This window comes from Chelonia mydas, chromosome 24, assembly GCF_015237465.2.
Source record: "Chelonia mydas isolate rCheMyd1 chromosome 24, rCheMyd1.pri.v2, whole genome shotgun sequence".
Taxonomy (NCBI): Eukaryota; Metazoa; Chordata; order Testudines; family Cheloniidae; genus Chelonia; species Chelonia mydas.
In genome coordinates this window covers 13,903,692-13,919,879 of record NC_051264.2, presented here as the reverse complement: position 1 = coordinate 13,919,879, position 16,188 = coordinate 13,903,692, and the positions used below count along the sequence as shown (strand labels likewise).

At 49.0% G+C, this 16,188-nt stretch overlaps 1 protein-coding gene across 1 annotated transcript in view; it reads left to right on the top strand.

The window, feature by feature from the left end:
• The window catches only part of LOC102946739 (IgGFc-binding protein), a 74,843-nt gene that overhangs the window by 22,094 nt on the left and 36,561 nt on the right, over positions 1-16,188 (top strand). Inside the window, exons 15-19 of the mRNA XM_043535585.1 lie at positions 4,656-5,229; positions 5,465-5,658; positions 6,101-6,242; positions 8,130-8,458; positions 9,195-9,771. Coding sequence (XP_043391520.1) covers positions 4,656-5,229; positions 5,465-5,658; positions 6,101-6,242; positions 8,130-8,458; positions 9,195-9,771 — 1,816 coding nt within the window. The remainder of the gene's footprint in view (positions 1-4,655; positions 5,230-5,464; positions 5,659-6,100; positions 6,243-8,129; positions 8,459-9,194; positions 9,772-16,188) is intronic.

Sequence of the window (16,188 nt, the reverse complement as noted above, 5' to 3'; positions counted from 1 at the left end):
TAGATCATTTTTTATTCCTTTTAACCAGGAGAGAGTCTCTTCAGTTCTATACTAGTTTGTCCCCTCATGGCCAGAGGTCACTTTACAGGTGAGCTGCCTCAATTTACCCTCTTGGGCCTCTGAATGTATCTTACAAATTCTAATAATAGCAGCCCTCCTAGGGGTCTGGTTTGTTAAATTAACACAGATTATGAATAAAGTTTTCACATGCACCCATTTACCTCTTTATCTGGTCACTCCCAGGCTTTTCCTGCCTGTCTTCTCACTTCCCAAGTTGCAGGTTTCCCTGCTGGAGCGTACTGGTCTGCAGCAGCCTCTGCACTCTCTTCTCTTTTCCCTGAGAACTCTTTGTGCTGGGCCATCAGCCTGGCTTCCACCATCTGCTCTTATAGGGGAATCGTGTGATTGGTGCTCAGGTGTGCGTACTTAGTAATAAGGGTTGGCTGGCCTCAAGCTGCTAGCCCTTAAGGGGCAAGCTACCCTGTTACAAGGTTCTTATTCCATGCTCATCACTGGAGTATTTGAGCCTCTTCCAGTCATACACTAAGCAATGTGACTCACTTCTGTCTCCTATTTCTTCTCTCCTCCTCTCCCCAGGGGAAGTTCTGTGTTCAGTGGGGTGTTTTGTTCTGGATTTTTCTTAATAATGTTAAATATACACGTATGTTGCTATATATACATGTTGGAGAAGGGAGGACAAAGAAATGCAACTGGCACTTGGAGCAGAAGGTGGGGAGATTTACAATGGTTCTTAGTTCCAGGTGCAGTTCATTCCCCAGTCTTGGACCAGTGCCAAATAATGCTCTGTCATTTGCAGAGACAAAGTTTAACCTTGTTGCAGAGATTTCCATTGTCCCTTAGGAACGAAGTTGTCAGCCATATTTAGCCCTTCTGCCAGATGGCGTGGGCAGCAGTAAGAGCCAGGTTCAATATCTAGGGGTTTCTCCTCACAAAACAGAACCAGCTTGAGCCCCTGCCCAGTAACCAGGGAAAATTAAACACCACCCCTGAGTACCTCTAAGAGGCAATACTTCCCCTCTGACAAATAAAAAGGGAAAAGGACCCAGCATGAGTGTGGATTGCACTCTCAGCAAATTTGCGGATGATACTAAACTGGGAGGAGTGGTAGATACGCTGGAGGGGAGGGATAGGATACAGAGGGACCTAGACAAATTGGAGGATTGGGCCAAAAGAAATCTGATGAGGTTCAACAAGGACAAGTGCAGAGTCCTGCACTTAGGACGGAAGAACCCAATACACCGCTACAGACTAGGGACCGAATGGCTAGGCAGCAGTTCTGCGGAAAAGGACCTAGGGGTTACAGTGGACGAGAAGCTGGATATGAGTCAGCAGTGTGCCCTTGTTGCCAAGAAGGCCAATGGCATTTTGGGATGTATAAGTAGGGGCATAGCGAGCAGATCGAGAGACATGATCGTTCCTCTCTATTCGACATTGGTGAGGCCTCATCTGGAGTACTGTGTCCAGTTTTGGGCCCCACACTACAAGAAGGATGTGGATAAATTGGAAAGAGTCCAGCGAAGAGCAACAAAAATGATTAGGGGTCTGGAACACATGACTTATGAGGAGAGGCTGAGGGAACTGGGATTGTTTAGTCTGCAGAAGAGAAGAATGAGGGGGGATTTGATAGCTGCTTTCAACTACCTGAGAGGTGGTTCCAGAGAGGATGGTTCTAGACTATTCTCAGTGGTAGAAGAGGACAGGACAAGGAGTAATGGTCTCAAGTTGCAGTGGGGGAGGTTTAGGTTGGATATTAGGAAAAACTTTTTCACCAGGAGGGTGGTGAAACACTGGAATGCGTTACCTAGGGAGGTGGTAGAATCTCCTTCCTTAGAAGTTTTTAAGGTCAGGCTTGACAAACCCCTGGCTGGGATGATTTAGTTGGGGATTGGTCCTGCTTTGAGCAGGGGGTTGGACTAGATGACCTCCTGAGGTCCCTTCCAACCCTGATATTCTATGATTCTGTGATTCTATGATTCTATGAATTTGGAAAACACACAAGCATGATTTGAAAACATGTGACCATGAGCAAACACCCAACCCAAAGTACATTGGGCAGTGCATTTTGCCTCCCTTTTTCACCTTTTAGTGTTTAAGTAAGACAACAAATGTTCCTTTTTTAACACATCACGCCCCTGTCCCTCCACTGTGCCCCACTCACAGTTGCTGTCCTTGGTCAGTGGAGACCCAGAGTTCAGAGGTGTGTTCACATGAGTGCACCTCCCACCCCCAGGGGGGAAGTGTCCATCAATACCTCCACTGCTGCAGCCGCGGAGGCTCACGGTTGCTGCCATTCACTCTGCCACCACTGGCTCCTATGCCATCAGCCGCTGCCCCGCTGGTTACTCTGCCACCCTGCTGCCACCGCACCCCGCTCCCCGTTGCCATCGCACATTCTGAGGTCCCACCGCTTGAGCCAGCTCTCAGTGATTCCAGAGGGTACCAGGGAACCTCACTGCTCGGGCAGGATGTACAGCCTCTTACACTGCACCCCTGTCTGACACACCGGCGCCAGCTTTTCAAAGTGCCCCAGGCTCCGCCCTTACTCCACCTCTTCCCCAAGGGCCCCCCCACCCCACCTCTTCCCACCCAGTTCCACTCCCTCCCCCCAGCATTCTGCATCCTCGCTCCTCCCTCCCAGCCTCCTGCAAACCACACAACAGCTGTTCGCGGCGGGCAGGTGGCGTGGGGAGAGAGGGGGAGGCACTGATCTGCGGGGCCTGCCAATGGAAGGGAGGCAGTGGGGGAGGGAGGGAATTTGGCTGCCAGTGGGTGCTAAGCACTCACCATTTTTTCCCCATGGGCACTCCAGCCTCGGAGCACCCACGGAGTCGGCACCTATGGTCCCACACCAGATCTAAGGCTCAGTGTCTGGTTACCAGTGATTTCAGCTCTAGAGATGATTGAACAATACAGCGGAGAGTCAAATGCTGTCTAGGACTCTCACCGTTCTTTCACTGGGATCTGACCTCTCTACCCCCTGCTTAGCAAGTGAGCTTCAGTTTAGGGGAAACTCCTCAGTCAGTCAGGCCTGGGTAAGTACCGTTCTGCTCATACAATCAGGATAACATTTCATTACCCCTCCACTCAAATTAAAAAATATTATTAAAGCAAATGTTAAAAAAAATTATATAATACACAGGTTAAGAAAAGAGTGTCTGTACAAGTGATTTGTAACCCAACACCAGCCAAAATTGAGCACTTTGGCAAAGCAGCCCCCTTTACTGAATACCTAGATGGAGTAGGTGTGTTTATGCAAATACCATGTGTTCCTGGAGTCCTTTCCCAAAGCTCATTAAGACCCTGCTTACACATGATTTTCATCCCCAAAGTGTAGCTGATCTTTTAGATACCCTGGGCTCAGGCCATTGAGTACCTTGAAGACAAGGACAGAGAACTTCAGTGCTCTCTGGAAAGCTAGCGTAGGGACAGGTTTGATGTCTTCACAGCAGCCGGTGTTGCTGAGGAGATGTGTTGCAGAGGAGTGTACCAGCAGAAGTTTTCTAAGTGCCAAGGGCTTCATGTCTGGTTATAGCCCACTGCTGTAATCCTGTCAAGAGTTGACAAAAGCATGAGTAACTGAGGACAGGTCATCATCCAGGCAGATGGGACTGAGTCTCATAGCCAACAGGAGATGGTGGAGAGCATTACTCATGGATGCTGCTATGTGAGAGCTTCTCGTGGGCACAGGGAGCATCCTCCAGCTCAGCTCCATCTTCTCTGCTTGCATTCCTGGTTCATAACTCATGGGCTTTTAGGGGAGGGAGGACCTAGACAAGAAGTAGGAGATAGTTCTGAGTGTAGGTGTGGGCATAAAGCAGAGCTGCAGGCCAAATGTGGGTGAAGGAGATGGGGATGGTAAAGAGAGAGGATCAGGGAGGAGGTGGGTGGTTAGCAAAAGGGGAGCAGAGAGGTAGGCCAGGGTGACGAGCTTGGAACATATGGACAAGAAGTTTCCCCTTGAAGATTTGTCTCCATTTTTTCTAACCTGGGTATTGACTTTGAACCTGAACTCTCCTTCTCCTCCTAAACCTCCTCTTGCTGCAAATCTGCCTGTCGGCAATGGCATCATTATCCTTCTCTGCCACTGTTTGTACCCAGCCTGTGCTGAAACACTCCCTCGGGCCTCCATCTCCTCTCCCCTTGACTCTGTGGGTCTCATCAGCGCAGCAGGATGGGAACAGATCGGTGGGGAGTGATTCGAGTGGGAATAGCGGTGCTGATGATCTCTGAGGACCTAACAAAAATCACATTACGCTTGCACAAGGGGAACAGCTGAGATGCGGTGAAGTCAGCTCCCAAACAGGTGCATGTGAAGAGCAGGGTAAGGAGATGGAGGGAGTGGGAAAGAGAAAGATCAGGAGTGAGGTGAGGGGCAGAGAGAGATGTGGGCCAGAGTGATCATGTGATACAGTGATCAAGGCTTTTACTGCCTAATTTATTGCAGGCCTGGAACCAGATTCTGATCTCAGTGGCACTGGCGTAAATCTGGAGTTATTCTAAAGTGAGATCTGGAGTCATACTGGATTTACGCTACAAGTGTCAGTGAGAACAGAATCTCAAAACTCACTGCCCATAACCCAAACCCTACAGTATCCACTCCCCACAGCTCACACAGGATGCTCTGTCTCTCCCAGGTGGACGGGGTGTCCCACAACCTGCCTGTGATTGTGGCCGATGGGCAGCTCCGGGCATATCAGCATGGCGGGAACGTACTGGTGCAAACTGACTTTGGCCTCACTGTGAGCTACGACCTGGTTTACCAGGCCAGAGTCACAGTCCCGGGGAGCTACCATGGCCGGATGTGCGGCCTGTGTGGGAACTACAAAGGGCAGCATGATGATGAGTTCCTGCTCCCTGATGGCAGGGTGGCCCCTGACACTGCATCCTTCGGGTCTGCCTGGGAAGTTCAGATCCCAGAGGCATCCTGTACAGACAGATGTGCTGGGAACAGCTGTCCGGTCTGTGAGGAGGAGAGGAAAGATGTCTTCAAAGAGCACAACAACTGCGGGCTGCTCACAGCCCCTGACGGCCCCTTCACCGCCTGCCATGGCATGGTCAGCCCCAGCGTGTATTTCAGCAACTGCCTGTATGATGTGTGCCTGGGCAACGGGGACTCCCAGGTCCTGTGCCAGAGCATCCACAGCTACGTGACGGCCTGCCAAGAGGCCGGGGCCCCCATCCAGCCCTGGAGGAGCGCCTCCTTCTGCCGTAAGTGCCGCGATGCTGATGGAGCTCTGGGACACACTGGGGAGGGTCATAATTTCAAGGCATCTCATTCCAAACCTCTGGGTTTCTTCAGAAACTCTTCTGGATGGAAACCAACCTTAAATAAGTTTCCTTGTCCTCTCCTCCCAGCCCAGCTCTCTTCCCCTTCATGTCTCTGTACCTCTGGTTCATGGTGTGAGATCTTTCCTGCCCTAAATTAATTCTCTCTCTATTTAAGCTCTGACCTGCCCAGCCAACAGCCACTATGAGGTCTGTGCCGACCTCTGCACCACCACCTGCACTGGAGACATCATGGACTGCCCGGAGACCTGTGCTGAAGGCTGCCAGTGTGACAAGGGCTTCTTCTTCAACGGCCAGGGCTGTGTGACTCTGGAGAGCTGTGGGTGCTTCGAGCGTGGGAGATACTACAAGGTACTGCCACATCTTAATCCCTACACGAGCCAGGAATAGGGTTAGCTATAGTGGATCAGAACTTTGGCCCATCCGCCTTGGCATCCCCACTCTGCTAGTACCCAATGCCCAAAGCTCCAAGAAAGGCAAGATTATTTAATTCCCTTTGTCCGTTGTAGGGAAACTGAGGCACAGAAAGGGGCAATGACTTGCTCACGGACCCATAGTGAGTCAGGAGCAGATGGGAGGTTAAAACCTAGATGCTATTTCTGGCCCTTGACCCAGTGCTGAGCCCACAAGACAGCCTTTCTCTTTAACATTAGGAGCAAATAATATGATAACAGAACAGATATTTTCACACACATCACCCCACATCTCTGGGCTAAGCACTGACAGAAATTATTATAAATAATATTTTCCCCATTACATTGTGTTATTTCCCCTTTTCTAAACATCCCCTCAGCCCAGAGAGATCATCCTGATGAACAAGTGCCAGCAGAGCTGCACCTGCGTTCCTGCCCGAGGGGTGACCTGCAAAGCCCACAACTGTACCAGAGAAGAAACCTGCCAGATCAGAGCCGGTATCATGGGCTGCATCAGCAAAGGTGAAGGAGAATCACTGATTGAAATATGCCCCGAGGGGTTACTGTGGGTGGAATAACTGAGGTAGGGATGGGAGAAACCAGTTTACCACAGATTATTTATTAAGCTTATTTTTCCTCAAGAAATACCCTTCTGCTAACTAACCAGCCTGATCCTGCTTAGCTAATCATAGACAGAGATAGCCAGTTTGCAATTCAGCAAGAAGTATGATTGTTACAGAGGTTCCCAGGGTGCAACCTGGACTGTGGGACTGCTGAGCCCTCTGTCCAACCTGGGGTATCCCTCTCACTGTGTTGCTGTTGGCAAGCTACAAACCTCTGGCGGGTACTACACTTACACAGACATCCACAGGCCGGGGCACACCTAACCGAGTTACATAAATGCTTCTCCTAGCCATTCATGAACCAACAATAGGGAGGCTCCAGCCTATTCCCCCCGGATCCCCAGAACTGTGCCATCTTGCCTTGGTCAGAAGCCTGATCAGTGTAAGTTCATTACCCTGTCTGCCCCTCCTTTGATGTGGAGAGGACACACACTAGCCTTTATAAACTGAGCTGGTGGACTTCAGAGTGAAGCAGCACAAGAACTGAATTGTGGGGAGTTAGGAGGGGAGGGATATCTCTGAGATGAACTTTTCCTCCCACGGGAGTCACAGGCGCTTAGCACCTCTTAGCATTTGACCATTAGCACCTGCAGCTCTCATTGATTTATGGACTGAATTCCCTCTCCCAATGGAATCACTGGGAGTTAGCCAATGACAGGGGTGCTGGAACAGTTTTTACAGTGGGGATGCTGAGAGCCATTGAACCAAACTGTAAACCCTACATACACTGGAATCCACTTCAAGCCAGGAGGTGCAGCAGCACCCCCAGCACTCCTAGTTCCAGCACCTATGGCTAATGACTTCCGTGCCATAGCAATGCGTTATTGAGGGTGTGCCGCACTTTGCTGGATCAGAGCCATAGGCATTTGTGCATATGCATAACTTTAAGCATGTGTGTAGCCTCACTGATTTCAACTGAACTCACTTGATTAAGTGTTTTGATAGAGTGGAACCAGAGCTTCCAGCAAATCAAGTGCCGTTGAGTATCCCGGGCTTCCCAACTTCTCAATGTCCTCTGGCTAGTGTGACAAAGTTCCTCCTCTACCTTGGTGGGTCTTGCGCTTATTGGCAGATGTGCTCACCTTGGAGCTTCACGGCTGTCCTTAGTTTGGCCGTTTTCGTGAACCCCCAGTCCAGGTCAACTCCTCCTGTGTCTGACCAGGAGTTGGGAGGTTTGGGGGAACCCGGGCCCACCCTCTACTCTGGGTTCCAGCCCAGGGCCCTGTGGAATGCAGCTGTCCAGAGTGCCTCCTGGAACAGCTGTGTGATAGCTACAACTCCCTGGGCTACTTCCCCATGGCCTCCTCCCAACACCTTCTTTATCCTCACCTTCCTTCAGGTGTCTGATAATGCTTGTACTCCTCCGACCTCCAACAGTATGCGTTCTCACTCTCAGCTCCTAGCGCCTCTTGCTCCCAGCTCCTTACAGAAACTGAAGTGAGCTCCTGTTTAAACCCAGGTGGCCTGATTAGCTGCCTTAATTGATTCTAGCAGCTTCTTGATTGGCTGCAGGTGTTCTAATCAGCCTGTCTTAATTGTCTCCAGAAGGTTCCTGATTGTTCTGGAACCTTCCCTGTTACCTTACCCAGGGAAAAGGGACCTACTTAACCTGGGGCTAATATATCTGCCTTCTATTACTCTCCTGTAGACATCTGGCCCAACCCTGTCACACTAGCTCAGCTGGTTCTGCATGAATGCTGTGCCCATGATGAGGCTGGATCTCCCAGCCTAGACACTGGACTTGAGTTCCCTACCCTGTTGATATGACTGGGTTTTCTCCTTTCAGATCCCTGCAAAGCCTTGAAATGCCGGATCAAGGAGACATGCAAAATTGAAGATGGCCAAGAGGCATGTGTTCCTGCCTACACTGGAATCTGCCTGGGCTCAGGGGATGCACAGTACCAAACTTTTGATGGCCTGAAGTTTGACTTGCAGGGCACCTGTAAGTACACCATCACTAAATACTGTGGCAGTGACCCTACCCTGGAGTCCTTCACCGTTGATGAGAAGAATGACAAAAGGGGGAACCAGGATATCTCCTTTTGGCAGGTGACCAATATCTACGTCTATGGGTACAACATCTCCATCTACAAGAGGGAAGTTGGCAAAGTCCGGGTGAGTTTCCCAGCTCAGGGCTCTGTGCCTTTTCTACTTATAACAAACAGATTTTTTTGTCACGTATCAGTGGGTAGCCGTGTTAGTCTGTATCCACAAAAGCAATGAGGAGTGTAGTGTCTCTCACACAAATGGAATCCTAGATACAGGCAACATAAGCTGAATATATCATATGGGCAATACAAGTACATAAATTACAGGGCAGATTGGAAGAGGCCCTGGAGGTTTTTCGCCTTCCTCTGTAGCATGGGGCACGGGTCACTTGCTGGAGGATTCTCTGCTCCTTGAAGTCTTTAAACTACGATTTGAGGACTTCAATAGCACAGATATAGGTGTGAGGGTTTTTTTTGTAGGAGTGGTGGGTGAAATTCTGTGGCCTGCGTTGTGCAGGAGGTCAGACTAGATGATCATAATGGTCCTTTCTGACCTAAATATCTATGAATCTATGAATCTATAAATGCAACTCGTCTTGTGTGTTTAACATGGTTGTGATAGATAGATAGATAGATAGAGAATTATGCAGACAAATAGAAACTGGTAGATAGCATAGCTAGATAAATACTGTGCTTAATCAGGGAAAGTCACATTGATTTCAGTGATTCTTTTACATGCCACTGGTTAAAGTGACAATGATTTACAGCTGAAATGAGTGGCAAGGTGACAGTTGCAATAAGAACAAGTGAGGATGAAAGAGCAATAACACCTATCATACCTCCCCCATCCTCTCTGTCTCTAGCTGAACAGTGTGATCACCAGTCTCCCAGTGATGCTGAAAGACGGTAAAATCAGACTGTACCAGAAAGACCTCAGCACCGTCCTGCAGACGGACTTCGGCCTCCAGATCACATATGACAAAAATTGGCATGTAGTGATCACCCTCCCCAGCAGCTATTATGGGGCCACGTGTGGCCTATGTGGGAACTTCAACCAGAATCCAGAAGACGACATGACATCATCCAATGGCACCAGAGTCTCCTCCATCGTAGGCTGGGCTGCCAGTTGGAAAGTCCAAGACCGGGATCCCATTTGCTGGGATTATTGCCAAGACAACACTTGTCCAATGTGTGATGAGAACAAGAGAGATCTGTATGGGGATGACAGTCACTGTGGGGTGATCAGTAAAGCACTGGGAGGGCCCTTCAGAGAGTGTCACTCCAGGGTGAGCGCCGATGACTTCTTTGACAGCTGCATCTATGATATGTGTCTGAATGAGGGGGACAAGAGCATTCTGTGTGAGGCGCTGGAGGCCTACGCGAATGCCTGCAGGAAGCATGGGGTCACTGTCGATGACTGGAGGACGTCGACCAGTTGTGGTGAGTCTGGAAGCTTGGTTTCTTATTGACCACGGTAGCGGTAGTCAATCTGTTTATCTTGTTGATGAGCATGGGGATGGAAATATCCAGGATCCCTCAGGTACTGGGGTCAGCACTGACTCTTAAGGTAGAGCTCCCTCTAGCATTCATTCAGCCAAGAGCTAACCTGCCTGGCCCTGTTAGTTAGTGAGATCTAAAACAATCACTGATTCAGGTGGCTAGTGTACATATACACAGCAGCTGGGAGGCATAATTCTCAGCCCAGGTGGACATTCACACACTCACTCGGCTTGAGATAGATATCTAAAAATATCAGTGTGGATGCAATGTCACAGGTGACAGTGTAGACGAGCTGCCCAAGTCTCCTATGTATATATACCCTATAAGTGTGATGTGTCTGGCAAGCCGACTGTGACGGGTTGGGTCACAGAGATCCCTTGGGGCTGCCACCTGATGTGCTGAGACTAGCTCTGAGCCTGTTTTTCCTGCCAGCTTGGGACTTCAGTACCCTGTCTTGTTGAGCCAGACATGCTAGCCTGCTGCAAATACAGACCCAGGTCTCAAACACATCGCCCAAAAGCTGCAGGCTTAGCTGAAAACAGCTTAAGACGTGCTCCTGTCTCTAGCACCCAGACACCCAGTTCCCAGTGGGATCCAAACCCCAAATAAATCCGTTTTACTCTGTATAAAGCTTTTACGGGGTAAACTCATAAATTGTCTGCCCTCTATAACACTGATAGAGAGAGATGCACAGCTGTTTGCTTCCCCAGGAATTAATTACTTCTCTGGGTTAATGAATAAGCAGAAGTGATTTTATTAAGTACAAAAAGTAGGATTTAAATGGTTCCAAGTAATAACAGACAGAACAAAGTAAATTACCTAGCAAAATAAAACAAAAACACACAAATCTAAGCCTAATACAGTAAGAAACTGAATGCAGGTAAATCTCACCCTCAGAGATGTTTCAATAAGCTTCTTTCACAGACTAGACTCCTTTCTAAATTTGGCCCAATCCTTTCCCCTGGTACAGTCCTTGTTCCAGCTCAGGTGGTAGCTAAGGGATTTCTCATGACTGCAGCCTCCTTTGTTCTATTCCACCCCCTTATATACCTTTGGCACAAGGCGGAAATCTTTTGTCTATTTGGGTCCCCACCCCACCTTGTAAATGGAAAAGCACCAGGTTTAAGATGGATTCCGGTACCAGGTGACATGGTCACATGTCCTGTGAGACCCCCCCCCCCAAGCCTTCATTCTTCCCGGCCTGACTCACAGGAAGGCTCGCAAGTAAACAGAGCCATCTACAGTCAATTGTCCTAGCTGATGGGAGCCATCAAGATTCTAGACCACCATTAATGGCGTACACTTTACATAACTACAATAGGACCTCAGAGTTATATTCTATATTCCTAGTTTCAGATACAAGAATGATATATTCATACAAATAGGATGACCACACTCAGTAGATTATAAACTTAGTAATGATACCTTACAAGAGACCTTTTGCATGAAGCATATTCCAGTTACATTATATTCACATTCATTAGCATATTTTCATAAAATAATATGGAGTGCAATGTCACATAGACAGTGGTGGAGTTCAGTGTTTCTCAGTGTCCATGGAGCATAGGGGGCTGTGGAACCTTTTTGGTGGTCTTCAGAGTGAAGCAGGTATAGACAATTGTGGAGTTAAGAGGGGAGGCAGCTCCATGAGATGTTCTTCTCCAATTGAAATGCATGAGATCTGAAGGTTCTTAAGCCTCTCAGAATTTGACTCTTAGCACCCAAAGCCTTTGCTGACTTATGGACTGAAATCCTATTCCCACTGGAGTCAATGGGGATTCGCCAATGAATTCAGTGCCACAGAAACAGCTAATTGAGGGTGCTCAGCATGTTGCTGGATCAGAAACTTAATCATAGAATAGAATCATAGAATATTAGGGTTGGAAGAGACCTCAGGAGGTCATCTAGTCCAATCCCCTGCTCAAAGCAGGACCAACACCAACTAAATCATCCCAGCCAAGGCTTTGTCAATCCAGGCCTTAGAAACCTCTAAGAATGGAGATTACACTACCTCCCTAGGTAACACATTCCAGTGCTTCACCCACCTCCTAGTGAAAAAGTTTTTCCTAATATCCAACCTAGACCTCCCGCACTGCAACTTGAGACCATTGCTCCTTGTTCTGTCATCTGCCACCACTGAGAACAGCATAGCTCCATCCTATTTGGAACCCCCCTTCATGTAGTTGAAGGCTGCTATCAAATCCCCTCTCACTCTTCTCTTCTGCAGACTGAGGGTATGTCTACATTACGAAATTAGGTTGAATTTATAGAAGTTAGTTTTGTAGAAAGCATTTTTGTACAGTCGATTGTGTGTGTCCCCACACAAATGCTCTAAGTGCATGTAGTCGGCGGAGTGTGTCCACAGTACCGAGGCAACCATCAACTTCCGGAGCGTTGCACTGTGGGTAGCTATCCCACAGTTCCCACAGTCTCCGCCGCCCATTTGAATTCTGGGTAGAAATCCCAGTGCCTGATGGGGCTAAAACATTGTTGTGGGTGGTTCTGGGTACATATCGTCAGGCCCCCCTTCCCTCCATCCATCCATGAAAGCAAGGGCAGACAATCATTTTGCGCCTTTTTTCTTGAGTTACCTGTGCAGACACCATATCACGGCAAGCATGGAGCCCGCTCAGCTAGCCATCACCGTATGTCTCCCGGGTGCTGGCAGACGTACTACTGCATTGCTACACAGCAGCAGTTTATTGCCTTTTGGCAGCAGGCAGTGCAGTATGACTGGTAGCCATCGTCGACGTAGTCCAGGGTGCTCTTTTAACCGACCTCGATGAGGTCAGGGGCGCCTGGGCAAACATGGGAGTGACTCAACCAGTCATTTCCCTTGTTTCGTCTCATGGCGATTGAGTCCTACCGGCAGTGCACTGTCTTTTAATCTGCAGCCAGCAGAAGACGATGTCCAGCAGTCATACTGCACCGTCTGCTGCCGAGCACCCAGGAGATGACGATGGCCAGCGGTCGTACCGCACAGTCTGCTGCCAGCAAGATGTATAAAGATAGATGAAGTGGATCAAAACAAGAAATAGACCAGATTTGTTTTGTTTTCATTTTCTCCTCCCTCCCTCCGTGAAATTAACGGCCTGCTAAACCCAGTTTTGAGTTCTATCCTTGAGGTTTTGAGTTCTATCCTTGAGGGAGCCATTCTGTTTCTTGCAAAGCCACCCTCTCTGTTGATTTTAATTCCCTGTAAGCCAACCCTGTAAGCCATGTCGTCAGTCGCCCCTCCCTCTGTCAGGGCAATGGCAGACAATCGTTCCGCGCCTTTTTTCTGTGCAGACGCCATACCATGGCAACCATGGAGCCCGCTCAGATCACTTTGGCAATTAGGAGCACATTAAACACCACGCGCATTATCCAGCAGTATATGCAGCACTGGAACCTGGCAAAGCGATACCAGGCGAGTAGGTGACGTCAGCGCGGTGACAAGAGTGATGAGGACATGGACACAGACTTCTCTCAAAGCACGGGCCCTGGCAATGTGGGCATCATAGATTCATAGATACTAAGGTCAGAAGGGACCATTATGATGATCTAGTCCAATCTCCTGCACAACGCAGGCCACAGAATCTCACCCACCCACTCCTGCGAAAAACCTCTCATCTATGTCTGAGCTATTGAACTCCTCAAATCGTGGTTTAAAGACTTCAAGGAGCAGAGAATCCTCCAGCAAGTGACCCGTGCCCCATGCTACAGAGGAAGGCATGTTAGGACGGAAGAATCCCATGCACCTCTACACACTAGGGACCGAATAGCTCGGCAGCAGTTCTGCAGAAAAGGACCTAGGGGTTACAGTGGACGAGAAGCTGGATATGAGTCAACAGTGTGCCCTTGTTGCCAAGAAGGCCAATGGCATTTTGGGCTGTATATGTAGGGGCATTGCCAGCAGATCGAGGGACGTGATTGTTCCCCTCTATTCGACATTGGTGAGGCCTCATCTGGAGTACTGTGTCCAGTTTTGGGCCCCACACTACAAGAAGGATGTGGAAAAATTGGAAAGAGTCCAGCGGAGGGCAACAAAAATGATTAGGGGACTGGAACACATGACTTATGAGGGGAGGCTGAGGGAACTGGGATTGTTTAGTCTGCGGAAGAGAAGAATGAGGGGGGATTTGATAGCTGCTTTCAACTACCTGAAAGGGGGTTCCAAAGAGGATGGCTCTAGACTGTTCTCATTGGTAGCTGATGACAGAACAAGGAGTAATGGTCTCAAGTTGCAGTGGGGAAGGTTTAGGTTGCATATTAGGAAAAACTTTTTCACTAGGAGGGTGGTGAAACACTGGAATGCATTACCTAGAGAGGTGGTGGAATCTCCTTCCTTAGAAGTTTTTGAGGTCAGGCTTGACAAAGCTCTGGCTGGGATGATTTAGTTGGGGATTGGTCCTGCTTTGAGCAGGGGGTTGGACTAGATGACCTCCAGAGGTCCCTTCTAACCCTGATATTGTATGATTCTGTGATTCTATGATTCTAAGGCAAAAAACTTCCAGGCCTCTTCCAATCTGCCCTGGAGGAAAATTTGTTCCCGATCCCAAATATGGCGATCAGCTAAACCCTGAGCATGGTGCTAATGGGGCAGGTTCATGCGGTGGAACGCTGATTCTGGGCTCGGGAAACAAGCACAGACTGGTGGGACCGCATAGTGTTGCAGGTCTGGGATGATTCCCAGTGGCTGCAAAACTTTCGCATGCGTAAGGGCACTTTCATGGAACTTTGTGACTTGCTTTCCCCTGCCCTGAGGCACAAGAATACCAAGATGAGAGCAGCCCTCACAGTTGAGAAGTGAGTGGCAATAGCTCTGTGGAAGCTTGCAATGCCAGACAGCTACCAGTCAGCTGGGAATCAATTTGGAGTGGGCAAATCTACTGTGGGGGCTGCTGTGATGCAAGTAGCCAACGCAATCAAAGATCTGCTGATATCAAGGGTAGTGACCCTAGGAAATGTGCAGGTCATAGTGGATGGCTTTGCTGCAATAGGATTCCCTAACTATGGTGGGGCGATAGACGGAACCCATATCCCTATCTTGGCACCGGAGCACCAAGCCGTCGAGTACATAAACCGCAAGGGGTACTTTTCAATAGTGCTGCAAGCATTGGTGGATCACAAGGGACGTTTCACCAACATCAACGTGGGATGGCTGGGAAAGGTACATGACGCTCGCATCTTCAGGAACTCTTGTCTGTTTCAAAAGCTGCAGGAAGGGACTTTATTCCCAGACCAGAAAATAACCATTGGGGATGTTGAAATGCCTATATGTATCCTTGGGGACCCAGCCTACCCCTTAATGCCATGGCTCATGAAGCCGTACACAGGCAGCCTGGACAGTAGTCAGGAGCTGTTCAACTACAGGCTGAGCAAGTGCAGAAAGGTGATAGAATGTGCATTTGGATGTTTAAAGGGTCGCTGGCTCAGTTTACTGACTCGGTTAGACCTCAGTGAAACCAATATTCCCACTGTTATTACTGCTTGCTGTGCGCTACACAATATCTGTGAGAGTAAGGGGGAGACGTTTATGGCAGGGTGGGAGGTTGAGGCAAATCACCTGGCCGCTGGTTACGCACAGCCAGACACCAGGGTGGTTAGAAGAGCACAGGAGGGCGTGGTGCGCATCAGAGAAGCTTTGAAAACCAGTTTCATGACTGTCCAGGCTACGGTGTGAAAGTTCTGTTTGTTCCTCCTTGATGAAATCCCCCGCCCCTTGGTTCACTCTACTTCCCTGTAAGCTAACCACCCTCCCCTCCTCCCTTCAATCACTGCTTGCAGAAGCAATAAAGTCATTGTTGCTTCACATTCATGCATTCTTTATTAATTCATCACACAAACAGGGGGTTAGCTACCAAGGTAGCACAGGAGGGGTGTGGAGGAGAGAAGCACCAGAAGGGGTGGTGGAGGAGGGAAGGACAAGGCCATACAGCACTTTAAAAGTTTAAAACTTTAAAACTTATTGAATGCCAGCCTTCTGTTGCTTGGGCAATCTTCTGGGGTGGAGTGGGTGAAGAGGCTATGGAACTTGGGAAGGAGGGTGGTTGGTTACACAGGGGCTGTAGCGGCAGTCTGTGCTCCAGTTGCCTTTCCTGCAGCTCAACCATATGCTGGAGCATATTAGTTTGATCCTCCAGGAGCCTCAGCATTGAATCCTGCCTCCTGTCATCATGCTGCCACCACCTTTCAGCTTCAGCCCTCTCTTCAGCCTGCCTGGTCTCCTCCCAGTCATTTTGTGCTTTCCTGTACTCTGACATTGTCTGCCTCCACGCATTCATCTGTGCTCTGTCAGTGTGGGAGGACAGCATGAGCTCAGAGAACATTTCATCACGAGTGGTTTTTTTTCAGAGCCCCAAACAGGCCGCTTCT